At 39.6% G+C, this 12,244-nt stretch overlaps 1 protein-coding gene across 3 annotated transcripts in view; it reads left to right on the top strand.

The window, feature by feature from the left end:
• Nucleotides 1–12,244, top strand: part of XRN1 (5'-3' exoribonuclease 1) — an 87,588-nt gene that overhangs the window by 33,332 nt on the left and 42,012 nt on the right. For all 3 annotated transcript variants that reach the window (XM_034781941.1, XM_034781940.1, XM_034781939.1), the window contains exons 11-20: nt 234–303; nt 956–1,061; nt 1,619–1,708; nt 2,187–2,343; nt 2,873–2,992; nt 4,312–4,481; nt 6,220–6,340; nt 6,441–6,539; nt 7,651–7,754; nt 9,458–9,589. In XM_034781941.1, coding sequence (XP_034637832.1) covers nt 234–303; nt 956–1,061; nt 1,619–1,708; nt 2,187–2,343; nt 2,873–2,992; nt 4,312–4,481; nt 6,220–6,340; nt 6,441–6,539; nt 7,651–7,754; nt 9,458–9,589 — 1,169 coding nt within the window. The remainder of the gene's footprint in view (nt 1–233; nt 304–955; nt 1,062–1,618; nt 1,709–2,186; nt 2,344–2,872; nt 2,993–4,311; nt 4,482–6,219; nt 6,341–6,440; nt 6,540–7,650; nt 7,755–9,457; nt 9,590–12,244) is intronic.

Below are 12,244 nucleotides of genomic sequence, written 5' to 3'. Positions count from 1 at the left end.
CTTTAAAAAGAAACTCTGTGTGTGTGTATGTATGTATATATAAAGCATTTTTGAAAAACAGTTATAGGGCAAAACAAGTGCAACTCTTTTGGTGTTTGTTTTAAAAAGTAAAAAATTACTTCAGCATCTTAGTTTTTAAGTTGCACATTAAATGGTAATGTGTTATGTTACCTACATATTGCCATGTATTTCTTGTTTTGTTTATCTCAACTGTGAATTCATAATTTTAATAGGTTCAGGAAAACTCCATGTGTTTGGCTGCTCTAGAGAAAACTGAGGATGGAATTATGACTTCTTCTAAAAGTAAGTGCAAAGTATTATGCAGAATACATACAGTAGAACCCTGATGATCTGTACAAATATTTGGGAAACCAATTGTGAATTGGTAAGGAAGTGCAAACAAATACAACTTAAAAAAAACCAGCAATATATTTTTTCCTAGTAACCTATGTGGGTGAGGACAAAAATAATGGATTTACTTTTTTGCTTGTGCGTTTGAGTTTTAAAACTACTTCAAAGCACCAAAGCATAGGATATGTAATTTTTTTTCATTTATAAATTGAAATATATTGGTCAGTTTATAAAAACAATGAATTTTTAGTGATATTAGAAGTCACTTTTAAATCTTTGCCGTATTTTGGTTCAAATGATAAGTGTGCAGATTATTATTTTCTGACAGCATTTAGCCTGCTCCCATAAGGTTTTTTTTTTGGTCACAGAGCACATAGTGGCAAATTGTATAACTTTGACCATTTGCAGACTCTTAATCCAGTAAGGTTTTGGACTGAATGATACATGTTTTATTGTTCATTCTCTTCCTGTACAGAAAGGAATATTTCTCTTCAACTGTGAATTCAGGAATAAAACTACAGTAACCATGTCAACACTGAACAGTCTAAAATCTTTTGGCTAAGAAATGAATGTTAATCCAGTCTCTTTATTGGCTTCATTTCAGATGCATTGGAAGATGAACAAGAAGATGAAGACCTGTTTGAGACTGAGTTCAGGCAATACAAGAGAACGTATTATATGACTAAGATGGGTGTGGAAGTAGTTTCAGAGTAAGTCTATACTGAGCTTGCTTTCACTTTTTAAAATACAGAAGACAAGTCTCTTAAGATATGTCTACACTGCAGTTAAAGATCTGTGACTGGCTGGACCAGCTCTGGGACCCCCCCCCCCACCTGCAGAGTCCTAGAGTCCGGGTTCCAGCCCAAGCCCGGACTTCAACACCTCAGTTAAACAGCCCCTTCGCCCAAGCCCTGCGAGCCCAAGTCAGCTTGCATGGGTCAGCTGCAGGTGTCTAATTATATGTTGACATACCCTCAGTATCTGGAATCTAAGGCAGCATATCCAGTCCTCAGGAAAGGAGTTCTTGGTGTTAAGCTATAGCCATGACACTTCTTTTTGTATCAGCCAGAGGTATTAGTCAATTGAGAAGTTTGCCATGATAAGCCCTCCTGTGCCAGAAGGAAGATCCATTGATATGACTCCAAAAGGGGCCCAGAAGACCGTGTAGTTGCTAATTGTTCAAGAAGCTTTCCCTTGAATCATATATTAGTAAAAAGTAAATAAACAAGGAAAAAAATCAATATGTAACATTTCTTTCTCTTTTAAGTGACTTCCTGGCTGATCAGGCTGAATGTTATGTCCAGGCAATACAGTGGATTTTGCACTATTACTACCATGGGGTTCAGTCATGGAGCTGGTAAGAGAATGAATGTCAGATGAGAGATCCTGAGTTGTGTTGGGATCAAGTGAACTTTGAGTAATATATTGACACCATTTAATGCAGGGGTAGGCAACCTATGGCACGTGCGTCGAAGGCAGCACGCGAGCTGATTTTCAATGGCACTCACACTGCCCAGGTCCTGGTCACTGGTCCGGGGGGCTCTGCATTTTAATTTAATTTTAAATGAAGCTTCTTAAACATTTTAAAAACCTTATTTACTTTACATACAACAATAGTTTGGCTATATATTACAGACTTATAGAAAGAGACCTTCTAAAAACGTTAAAATGTATTACTGGCACCCGAAACCTTAAATTAGAGTGAATAAATGAAGACTCGGCACACCATTTCTGAAAGGTTGCCAATCCCTGATTTAATGTATGTTTGTTTGCCTCTGTACTGTATATGTTGCAGTACTGAAATTAACTCAAATTACTTTTTTTTTCTTCTGTAGGTATTATCCTTATCATTATGCACCTTACCTATCAGACATTCGCAATATCAGTAAACTCAAAATCCAGTTTGAGTTAGGAAAACCTTTCATGCCATTTGAACAGCTTCTAGCAGTACTTCCAGCAGCTAGCAAAGATCTGCTACCTAAATGCTACGAGGTAGGCTTTATAATTTGATTTTTACCAGTTTTATCATATACTGCGGACCCTCGCTAGAATGCGCGTCCATATAGTGCAAATTCGGTTATAGCGCAGAACTGCGCATGGATCCCAAATTTACTTACCATCATTGGAATCCACGGTAATGTGGTCCCCGCGTTAACGCAGGACCACGCATGGATCCAAAACCCCACGTTAATGCGGGGGTCTGGTATACCTATTATTTTTTTAAATAAGAAACTTTCTTCTGCTATCTTTTCTGTTCGTGTTGTCAAACTGAGCTTGACATTTAGATTGTAATTATATGATTTTAAATTATAACATTTACTAAATTATTCTAATACAATCTTTGGATGCACTATGTAATTTCTGAATGAGGCAGTTAAACTATCAGTTTATTCCAGTTTAGCCTTTACTTTGATTTAACATCATGCCTCACCTGTTTTGTCATCCTAGACTGAATCTTAAATTATCTATGAAAATATAGACAGACTGAATTCCCCTGTTGTATTGCTTTCTGATTTTCTAGCATTTGATGACTAGTGAAGATTCTCCAATCATAGAATACTATCCTCCAGACTTTAAAACAGACTTAAATGGAAAACAGCAAGAATGGGAAGCAGTAGTATTAATCCCATTTATTGATGAGGTGAGTGCTTTCAACTCATGGAAAAAAAATGTGGAACCAAACCCAGACAAACTCTTGCATAAGTTACAGTTAAGATTGTAAATAAATAAGTTTAAATTGGCATATGATTATTAGGACATTGAAAAATGTAAACGTGTTGCCTGGAAATTCACAGTTAACCTTAAAGTTTAAAATATAATGTTTTTAATTCAGAATACTGGTAGTTACATTTCTACAAGCAACCTTCGCTTTGGAAGGAGTAGTAATTTAAACTTGAAAAATTGGCTTTCTCTGATTGTTGGCATTGTAAGTAGGTGGCTTGTTTTAGTTGGAAATATTTTTTTCCATAAAGACTCCTTATTTTTTCATAACTACACCAATGTACAAAAAAAGCCGCTTGGACAAAATCTACATAGAAGAAGAATCACTTGATATGAACAAACAGTAATAAGCAGAAGACTTTAAAGGGAAACATTTAAAATTTCAATTTGGTTCAAAGTATTTGTCATTATTATTAAAGCAAAGGTAAAAGTAGTAAAATGATCTTTTTTTTTTTTGCATACAAGGTAACAATTGACAGTATAGCAGTTTGTATGAAATTAAGATTGAGCCGGTCAAAGAATGAAAGAAATTATCATCATAATAACAGGATACCCAGAAAGGAAAATAATAAGTAGAGAAAAGCCGAGTAGAGTCATGAAGGCTCAGGTCCTGCACTGAGAACTGGAGGGCTTTGCTTGGTTCTCAGAGCACGATTAGGGGCCTTGATGAGTTTCTGAGATATGGGGAGCAAATGACTGTTCACATGGGGACTATTATATGGAAGACCTAGGGGAATGTAATGATTATACATATGAGTATCTGCATCTACAGTAGTCATTACACAATTTCTGTGAGGTTCACAGCCTGTTACCTGGCATTGTCCAGCAGAATCTGTTCGGATTTTGTTGTGTATGTTAAATTTAAACTGGAAGAGGATGAAGTGAATTTTACATTATGGCAAATTTGTGTCCAGTTTTCATGCCCCAGACAGATTCCAAGTTAATCATTTTATTTTGTTCTAGATGGGAGCAGGATAAAAAGCAGGAAGCACTTATCTGCTAGTTATGTTGGCCAGCAAAGTGCAGATATCCACCTGCCTTGGAGATAAATTCTTGAAGTGAGAAAGCTGGGATGATTGACTTGAATAGCAGATGCGGTTTTTAAGTAGAGTTGGAATCTTGAGTCAGGAAGATTATACTTCTTTCCTTTGAAATATTTTTGATTGCTCACTTTGACCACGAGTTTTAAAATATTTAATTTAATAAAAAAATTAACTACCAGTTTAATTTTTAATTTAGAAACGATTGCTGCAAGCCATGGAATCTTGCAACAAGTGCCTATTGGAAGATGAGAAGCGAAGGAATACTCACAGTGAGTGCCTAATGTACTGGTATGACAAAGACACAGAGTTCAAATACCTGTCACCCTGGCCAGAGAAGTTCCCTGCTATACAAAGATGCCACACCAGGTAATTCGGTAGTAATTATTCTATAGTGGATCAACTAAAAAATATTTGGATAACCTGTTTTTAGAATTTTTATATTTTTTCCTAGCATTTTAGTCACAGCGTCTAACAATTGGTACAGAAACAGTAAAAACAGACACTTAATTGTGCTGCCCACAGTGAATGATAATAGTCATAGTTGCTAAAAGCCAGAGCAGCCACATTTTGCAAAACAAATTAACCAGACACTAAACCACATGCCTTATGCAATGGTCTGCAGGTTTGGTGACTCTCAAGGCACTAAGGGAAGCAGATTCCCAAGGTGGGATGCTCTGAGAGCCTTGCTACCAGTCTTATGAAGGTAAGACCCAGGATATGACCTCAAGAGCGTCCCAGAGAATCTCAACTGTGACAGTGAGGTATAGGGTGAGGACTGTGAAGAGAATGATGTAAATACCTGGGTAGAGGCGGTTCCTCAGCACACCAGTTCTAAAGCACTAGAGTGCTAAAGATTATCACTAGCATTTTGAATTGTGCTCAAACAGTGCAGAGGGTTAAGCTCAGGTGTTAAGTGATTTATTTGTCTCACTCAGGAAGCAGACAGCTGTACTTATGAACAGGAGCTTCTAGGTGATCTTCAAGGATAGCCCTAAGAAAAATATTTTCAATAGTCTAGCTTGGAAGTAGTGAAGGCAAGGGAGTATTATTGTAAGGTTCCAATTAGAGAGGAATGAAGATCCTTAGATGATGAAAGGTACTGTGTGCCACCTTTACTATCTTAGAATTTTGCAATAATGATGACTTTAATAAGACTGAGTCTGTAAAATATTTGGTTAAAAGGCAAGTATTACACTCTCTGTATAGTATGTATATACTGTTTACACCTATTGCTCCTATTTCTTCCTCTGGCCAGCAGACACTACTTCAGTTTTATCTGAACTGAGTCATGGCAAGCTGCCTTTCATCCATATCCCTATTTTTGTCGTGCTCAGAGAAAGAAATGAGCCAGTAATCTCTCTGGTTGATGAGCAGTCAACACAGTTGAGTATATCAATGACACAGAACTGAGTCTCACTCTCCTAGCACCTTTACATACTCATTGAAACGTGGGATAACAAGATTGGACTCCACAAGTGAGGGAGGCTTTTAGTTGCCCAACAATACTTTATGGGACCTCAGTGTGTGCGCACACCCATTGAAGGACTAGTACAAGATCCTGCAGGCTTGTTGTCCATGCATCACGGTTAATTAAATTAAAAGCTATTAATAGATCTAATAAAATCAGCATGAATTCCATATCCTTGTCTGTTGTTAGAAGTAGATAATCCATGGATAACCGTCTTTGTTCCAGTCATAGTCAAATACAATCCCAATTTGATAAGATTGAAAGAAATTGCTCGAATTAACTCATCATCACTTCTTGATAACCTTTTAGAAAAGTCAGAGATGATGGCAATTACTAAGGTTGTTAATGTCCAAAAATGGTTTCTTGAGCATGTGCCTAACCACTGCTTGCATGACTGACAGATGGCTCAACAAAGAAGCCCATTTTTTATTATGATTATTAACATCTCTTTACTGGCTTTAATTATCCATGAAGGACATGAGATCATGTTTAAAGAGAGATTTTTTTTAGGAAGAGTTTGAAAGTAGTTTTCTCCAGTACACATGTTGAGAACTAACTTTTCCTTGATATCATGATATTCTTTGTTGAAGTTGTTTTAGTAAATACATTGTTTTTATTAATATTTTTATTTTCTAGGTATAAAACAATATCTTTGGATGCCTGGCATGTAGAAATAATCCACAATAAGATAACTAAAGTTAACACGAGCGCATTGTATTTTTGTGGGTTTCCTACTCTAAAACATATTGCACATAAGGTAAATGATTACTATACTTTGGCATTTCACCCCAACTATTTCACAAATTATTAGGGAAAGATTTGACATAGGTTTTGTGTGCTGTCTTTCTCTCACCTAGTTCTATCTTAAAAAAAGTGGGGTACAAGTATTCCAGCAGAGCAGCCATGGTGAGAATATGCTGTTAGAAATCATATGTGACAAGGATTCAAAAGAGCCGGTAAGTATCTCTCTTTCTAATGATAGTCTTAATTATGCACTATATTAGTTAAATATGCCCAATGAGAAGTTAAGGTTAGGTTATTTATATCACCTTCTGTGTTGTGTTATCATAGGAGAAAATCAAAGGAGAAAAATACGTACAGTGAAACCTGCCCTAGGGACCACCTCTCATAGGCAACCCCATGTGTTAAGTAACCAATTTAAATTGTTACCAAGATATTTGGTATAATTTTATTCAGTCCCTGTTAGGCAAGCAGTAATGCTTGGCGTACGCATGGAGCTTTGCATAAATGTGTTACACTCTAATTTTTGCAAAACAACGTATGAGGTAAATAAGTTTCCCTTGCATTTGTACAGAGGGAGAAACTGTGAGGCAGACAGAGGCTGTTACATGCCCAAGGCCAGAGAACAAATCACTAGAGAAGCTGGAATAGAACTCCTGGAGTTCTTGTGTTTCAGGCTCAGACTTTTAGGTCATATTGCCTTCTCATTTCTACTAGTTCTTCAAGTAGTCTCATGACAGGTTTCACTGTACATTTGGAGATGGTTACCTATATAAACTCACAGAAAAAAAACTTTAATAAAAGGCACTGTAGTCAATAGTAAAAGAGATTAAATGATAAAGGGTAGGGTGGGGGAGGAGAAATTAGGGTGATTAAATGTCCTTGGTTAGTGGGAATTTGTTGGAGGATTTGGATTTTGTCCCCATTTTAAAATATTGGAAGTTACCCTTCCAGTTAGCATTAGAGAGAGTATCTACACAGCTCATGAAAGTGAACCTCCTAGCCTGGGACACAGACTTGGGCTCGTGGGGCTTGCACTACTGCACTAAAAATAGCTGTGTAGATGTAGCGGCTCAGGCTTTGAAACTTGGGGAGGATGGTGGCTTCCATAAGTATACAATAAGTATCACAATCCAAAGTGAATGTGTTAAAAGCTCTTAAAGCTTTTCATTGTGTATGACTGATAAACTGATACCACTTTCAAATTAGAATTTTTTATTATAGTCAATAATGCTTTCATGTTAATTTTGTGTTTTATAGACAAATATTGCAGTAATTTTATTTGTTTGGTAGAATAACTGAAGTAGAGTAACTTTTGTTTTTCAGTCTGTAGAAAATGTAGCCAGTTTGGTGCTTGGGAAGTCTGTTTTTGTTAACTGGCCACACCTTGAAGAAGCCAGAGTTATTTCTGTGTCAGATGGAGAAACTAAGTAAGAACAATTGCATGGAAAGTTGTCTGCCTATGTTACTCATTTACTTTCCCAAATGTTCCAAAGGCTACATGTGACATGTTGGATCACAGAAACCCCCTTGGGAGCTGCCACCCAATGTGCAAAGACTACCCCTGCTCCTGTTTTCCTTCCAGCTCAGACTCCAGTACCCTGTCTTGCTGAGCCAGACACTCCTGTCTGGCTCCAACACAGACCCAGGGTCTGAATCACTTGTCCCAAAGCTGCAAGTTTACCTGAAAACAGCTCACAGTAGTGTGCTTGTCTTTAGCACTCAGATGCCCAACTCCCAATGGGGTCTAAACCCAGATAAATCCGTTTTACCCTGCATAAAGCTTATGCAGGGCAAACTCATAAATTGTTCGCCCTCTATAACACTGATAGAGAGATATGCATAGTTGTTTGCTCCCTCAGGTATTAATACATACTCTGAGTAAATTACTAAATAAAAAGTGATTTTATTAAATACAGACAGTAGGATCTAAGTGGTTCAAAGTAGTAACAGACAGAACAAAGTAAGTCACTAAGCAAATAAAACAAAATGCGCAAATCTATGTCTAATCAAACTAAATACAGATAATCTCACCCTCAGAGATGCTTCAGTAAGATTTTTCTCAGACTGGACACCTTCCAGGCCTGGGCACAATTCTTTCCCCTGGTACAGCTCTTGTTGCAGCTCAGGTGATAGCTAGGGGATTCTTCATGATGGCTCCTCCCTCCCTTGTTCTCTTCCACCCCTTTATATATCTTTTGCATAAGGCAGGAACCCTTTGTCCCTTTGGGTTTCCACCCCCCCTCACTGGAAAAGCACCAGGTTAAAGATGGATTCCAGTTCAGGTGACATGATCACATGTCACTGCAAGACTTCATTACTCACTTGCCAGCGCGCACATATACAGGAAGACTCACAGGTAAATACAGCCATCTGCAGACAATGGGAGTCATCAAGATTCCAAACCATCCTTAATGGCCCACACTTGACATAATTACAATAGGCCCTCAGAGTTATGTTTTATATTTCTAGTTTTAGATACAAGAGTGGTACATTTCTACAAATAGGATGATCACACTCAGTAGATTACGAGCTTTGTAATGATACCTTACAAGAGACCTTTTGCATGAAGCATATCCCAGTTACATTATATTCACTTATATTTTTATAAAACCATATAAACTGCACAATGTCACACTACACAATAGTCAAACTATTTTTTAAAAGCAGTGATTCAGAGTGCACTTAGATTAAATTACTTATTTAAAAGGGGACAGCATCTCAGGGCAGCAGCTAGAAGAGGAAGCTCTGTTTAACATGGTTCTTGGGGCTTGGATAGTTCTATGGAGGCACAGATCTCCATTGTTTCCCTCAAGATCTGTGGGACAAACTCCATGCTTATTCTAATGGGAGAGGCTCTCTCACACAGAAACCTGGACAGAATAATTTGAGGGAAACTGCCAGGGGAATCTCTTTGCAGAGTTTTCCTCTCTGCACACCCCATGCAGGTTTTTCACAAGTGTGGGGGAATCTGGCCTGTAAAGTGTGTTGATGTGGAATGGAAACCATCCTATAAGTCTTCCAATACTTGAAAAAGAGCAAATGTATTTTCTAACTAAAATAAGTGCATTAATAATTAGTAAACTGCATATCTATCTGTTGAAGTTAATTATACACTTATAATATCTTCAAGGTTTTACTTGGAAGAGCCACATGGAACACAGAAGCTTTACCTGGGAAACACTGTGCCACCAACTAAAGTGGCATATGTTGGAGAGAAAGAACAGAACATCTGGTTGAAAGAAGTTCAGGGGATTTCAGAACAGTAAGTAGTTAGAAAATTAAATTTTGTAATTTTACTGTTTAAAACTCAGCTACTTTTTGTTGCTTCATTATGGATTTAGTTAGAAGACTAGGGCTGTTGCATACATGATAATAAAAGATAGCAAGCTAGTGAATGAGGGTGTTGAAAGATAAGAATTTGGGGTGAAACATTAAACACAGTCACTTAATAATTGCTTCTCCCATAATGGCATCTAACTTTGTAAACTGAACTGTTTTTTATTAGCAGTGTTGACTAATAATTCTCATGACCGATCCTTTCCATTATTTGTTTGAAGGAAAAGTTGAAACACCCACTTCTCTTCCTGTAGTTGCAGCAACATTCAGTGATCTTTCCAGAGGTTCCACCACTCTGGCTTCATTCCATCTTCATTGCACTGTGGGGCTTCCCAAAGCTTTCAGAAATGCATGCATTCTCTGCATATGAGGGAATCCAGCATGCAGTGCAATTTGAATGAATCCACAGCAGCAGAACCCCCTGTAGAAGTTACTGAATCCTACTGCATATTTGCTGTAAACATTGGAAAGGGAAGTGGGTTTGTGATCCCCATCCCACTCTGAAGATCTTTGGAGCACAGTTGGTGTCCCTAGGAGGACTGTTGGACAGGTCTTTCAACTGTATGGGGTTCAGGTGCCCATGCAGCAGCAAGATGATTAATTGTATACTGACATGCAGGGTGGATCAATAACATTGACATCTTGGGTATCGTAACTTAAATTTACGATTTCTTGATGTCTGTACTGCTCTACTCTCTTTGAAGTTCATGGAGATGGAGCAGAATTTTGGAACCGCATGATCTGGCCACACCCCCTCAATTCCTGCTTGCTTCCAGTTTCTTTGCCTCTGTGTGGATGACAGTTTTTTCAACCTTTACATCTGCCCCAGGGGTTTCTGGTCAAAATTTGGTATATTGGTGAGCAGCCCTTCCACCTCCTCTGCCCGGGGCCAGTTTTTTAGCTGGATGTTGGAATCCCCCCGAGCCTCAGCTGCAGTGCCTCCCTGCTGGCTCATGTGCACATGCAGGTATGGAAGAGCAGCCTAAAAAGCACTGAATGAAATCCAAACAGTGCTCCATCTGTGAGACTGCCCTCCCAGGCTTGGCAGATACTGTTTTGTGCCCAGTCTGCACCCAGCCTTCCGTTACTAACTCTGTTAGGTTCCAGAGCTATGAGTGGGACAGTCATGTAGGATCCCCTGCCCACCAGAGCAAATGAGACTCTAATATGGTGTGATGGACTCAGACCAGAAGGATATAGGCGAGTAGGGGAAGGCAGGTGTATCAGCCTCAGAATGAGCAGGTCTTTGTTCCCTGGCCAGGCCAATCAAGATACCTGATCCCAATTAACCCATTAAGGCCATTAGGCTAATGGAGATAGCTGGAACCAATTAAGGTCCCACTCATACTGCTTAAAAGTTCTCCTTTCCAGTTCTCTCAAGCGGGGCCAGGTGAAAGGAGCTGGAGGAGAATCCTGAGGTAAGGGTGAAGCTGGGGAAAAGGGGATCATGGGGAAGTGGCCCAGGGAATCAAAGAGGTGTCAGTGGTGACTGGAAAGCCGCCAATAGCTGCTACCATTAGGGTTCCTGGGCTGGAACCCGGAGTAGAGGGTGGGCCCGGGTTCCCAACCCTCCCCCCCCCACCCCGCTCTACAGAGATCCCCTTGAGAGGGGATGCAGACTTTGGTCCAGGCAGGAGGCTGAACTGCACCTACTGAGCTCTAAGGAGCAACAGAGACTGTGTGTATTCCACCTTCCCACCGCCCATACTGGCCTGTGATGAAAGTAGCTCAATAAGCTGTGACCTTTGCCGCTATACTGAGAAAGGGAGGTCACATTGAGGGCCTTAGCGAGCTTCTGAGGCCACTGAATCCGCCTGGAAGCACGGGACCCACCAATACAGGCTCGGAGCTTTGTCACAGTGGGAAAAATGGATCGGGAGTCTATGGGAAGAGTTGGGAGAGTGTTCAAGGATGAGGAGGATCCAAGAGTTACTCAAGAATTAAGTTCCAAGGAGCCCTTGAAGACCAGAGGAGGCAGACTTCCCTTCCCAGTTTTCCCACAAGGAGGGCCCTGGAAGCATTTCCCCTCTCCCTTCTGGGAGGGGATGGGATGGGATCCAGGAGGACTCAAAAAGAAATATCACAAGGGGACTTTAGGCCCTCAGCGATCTAGCTGCAAAAGGCCTTATCAAACCTGCAGTGGAGTTCGTATGCTCTCTAAGTGAGCTAAAAACACTTTAAAAAAGGGGGGGGAAAGAAAGTGAAAAGGATGAAGAAAAAACTTAAAGGATCTCGGAATTATGATTCCTCTGATTACTCTTCCTCCTTCCCCTCCTCCACAGAGGATGGTAAATTGTCAGGCTTTGATTCCAGTCAGGACCAGGGAAAGACTCAGCAAAGGATTTTTCCCCTCTGAGAAATTTGAGACCCTGTGCAACATGGTTGTTGTATCCACTATTCAGATTCAACCTGAACAAAATACCAAAAGTAAGCCTCTAAGGAAATTTTTCCCCTTGAAATCGTCCCCTGATGCCGTGATTCCCCTACACTCCTCCTCCAAGGAAGTAATCAGGGATGAATGGGGTAAGCCAGACACAGGCAAGCACATTAACAGAAATGATCTTTGGTTCTTTGGATCCAG

The sequence above is a fragment of the Trachemys scripta genome, chromosome 9 (genome assembly GCF_013100865.1).
Source record: "Trachemys scripta elegans isolate TJP31775 chromosome 9, CAS_Tse_1.0, whole genome shotgun sequence".
NCBI classification, from domain to species: domain Eukaryota; kingdom Metazoa; phylum Chordata; order Testudines; family Emydidae; genus Trachemys; species Trachemys scripta.
This window is presented reverse-complemented; position numbering and strand designations above follow the sequence as displayed.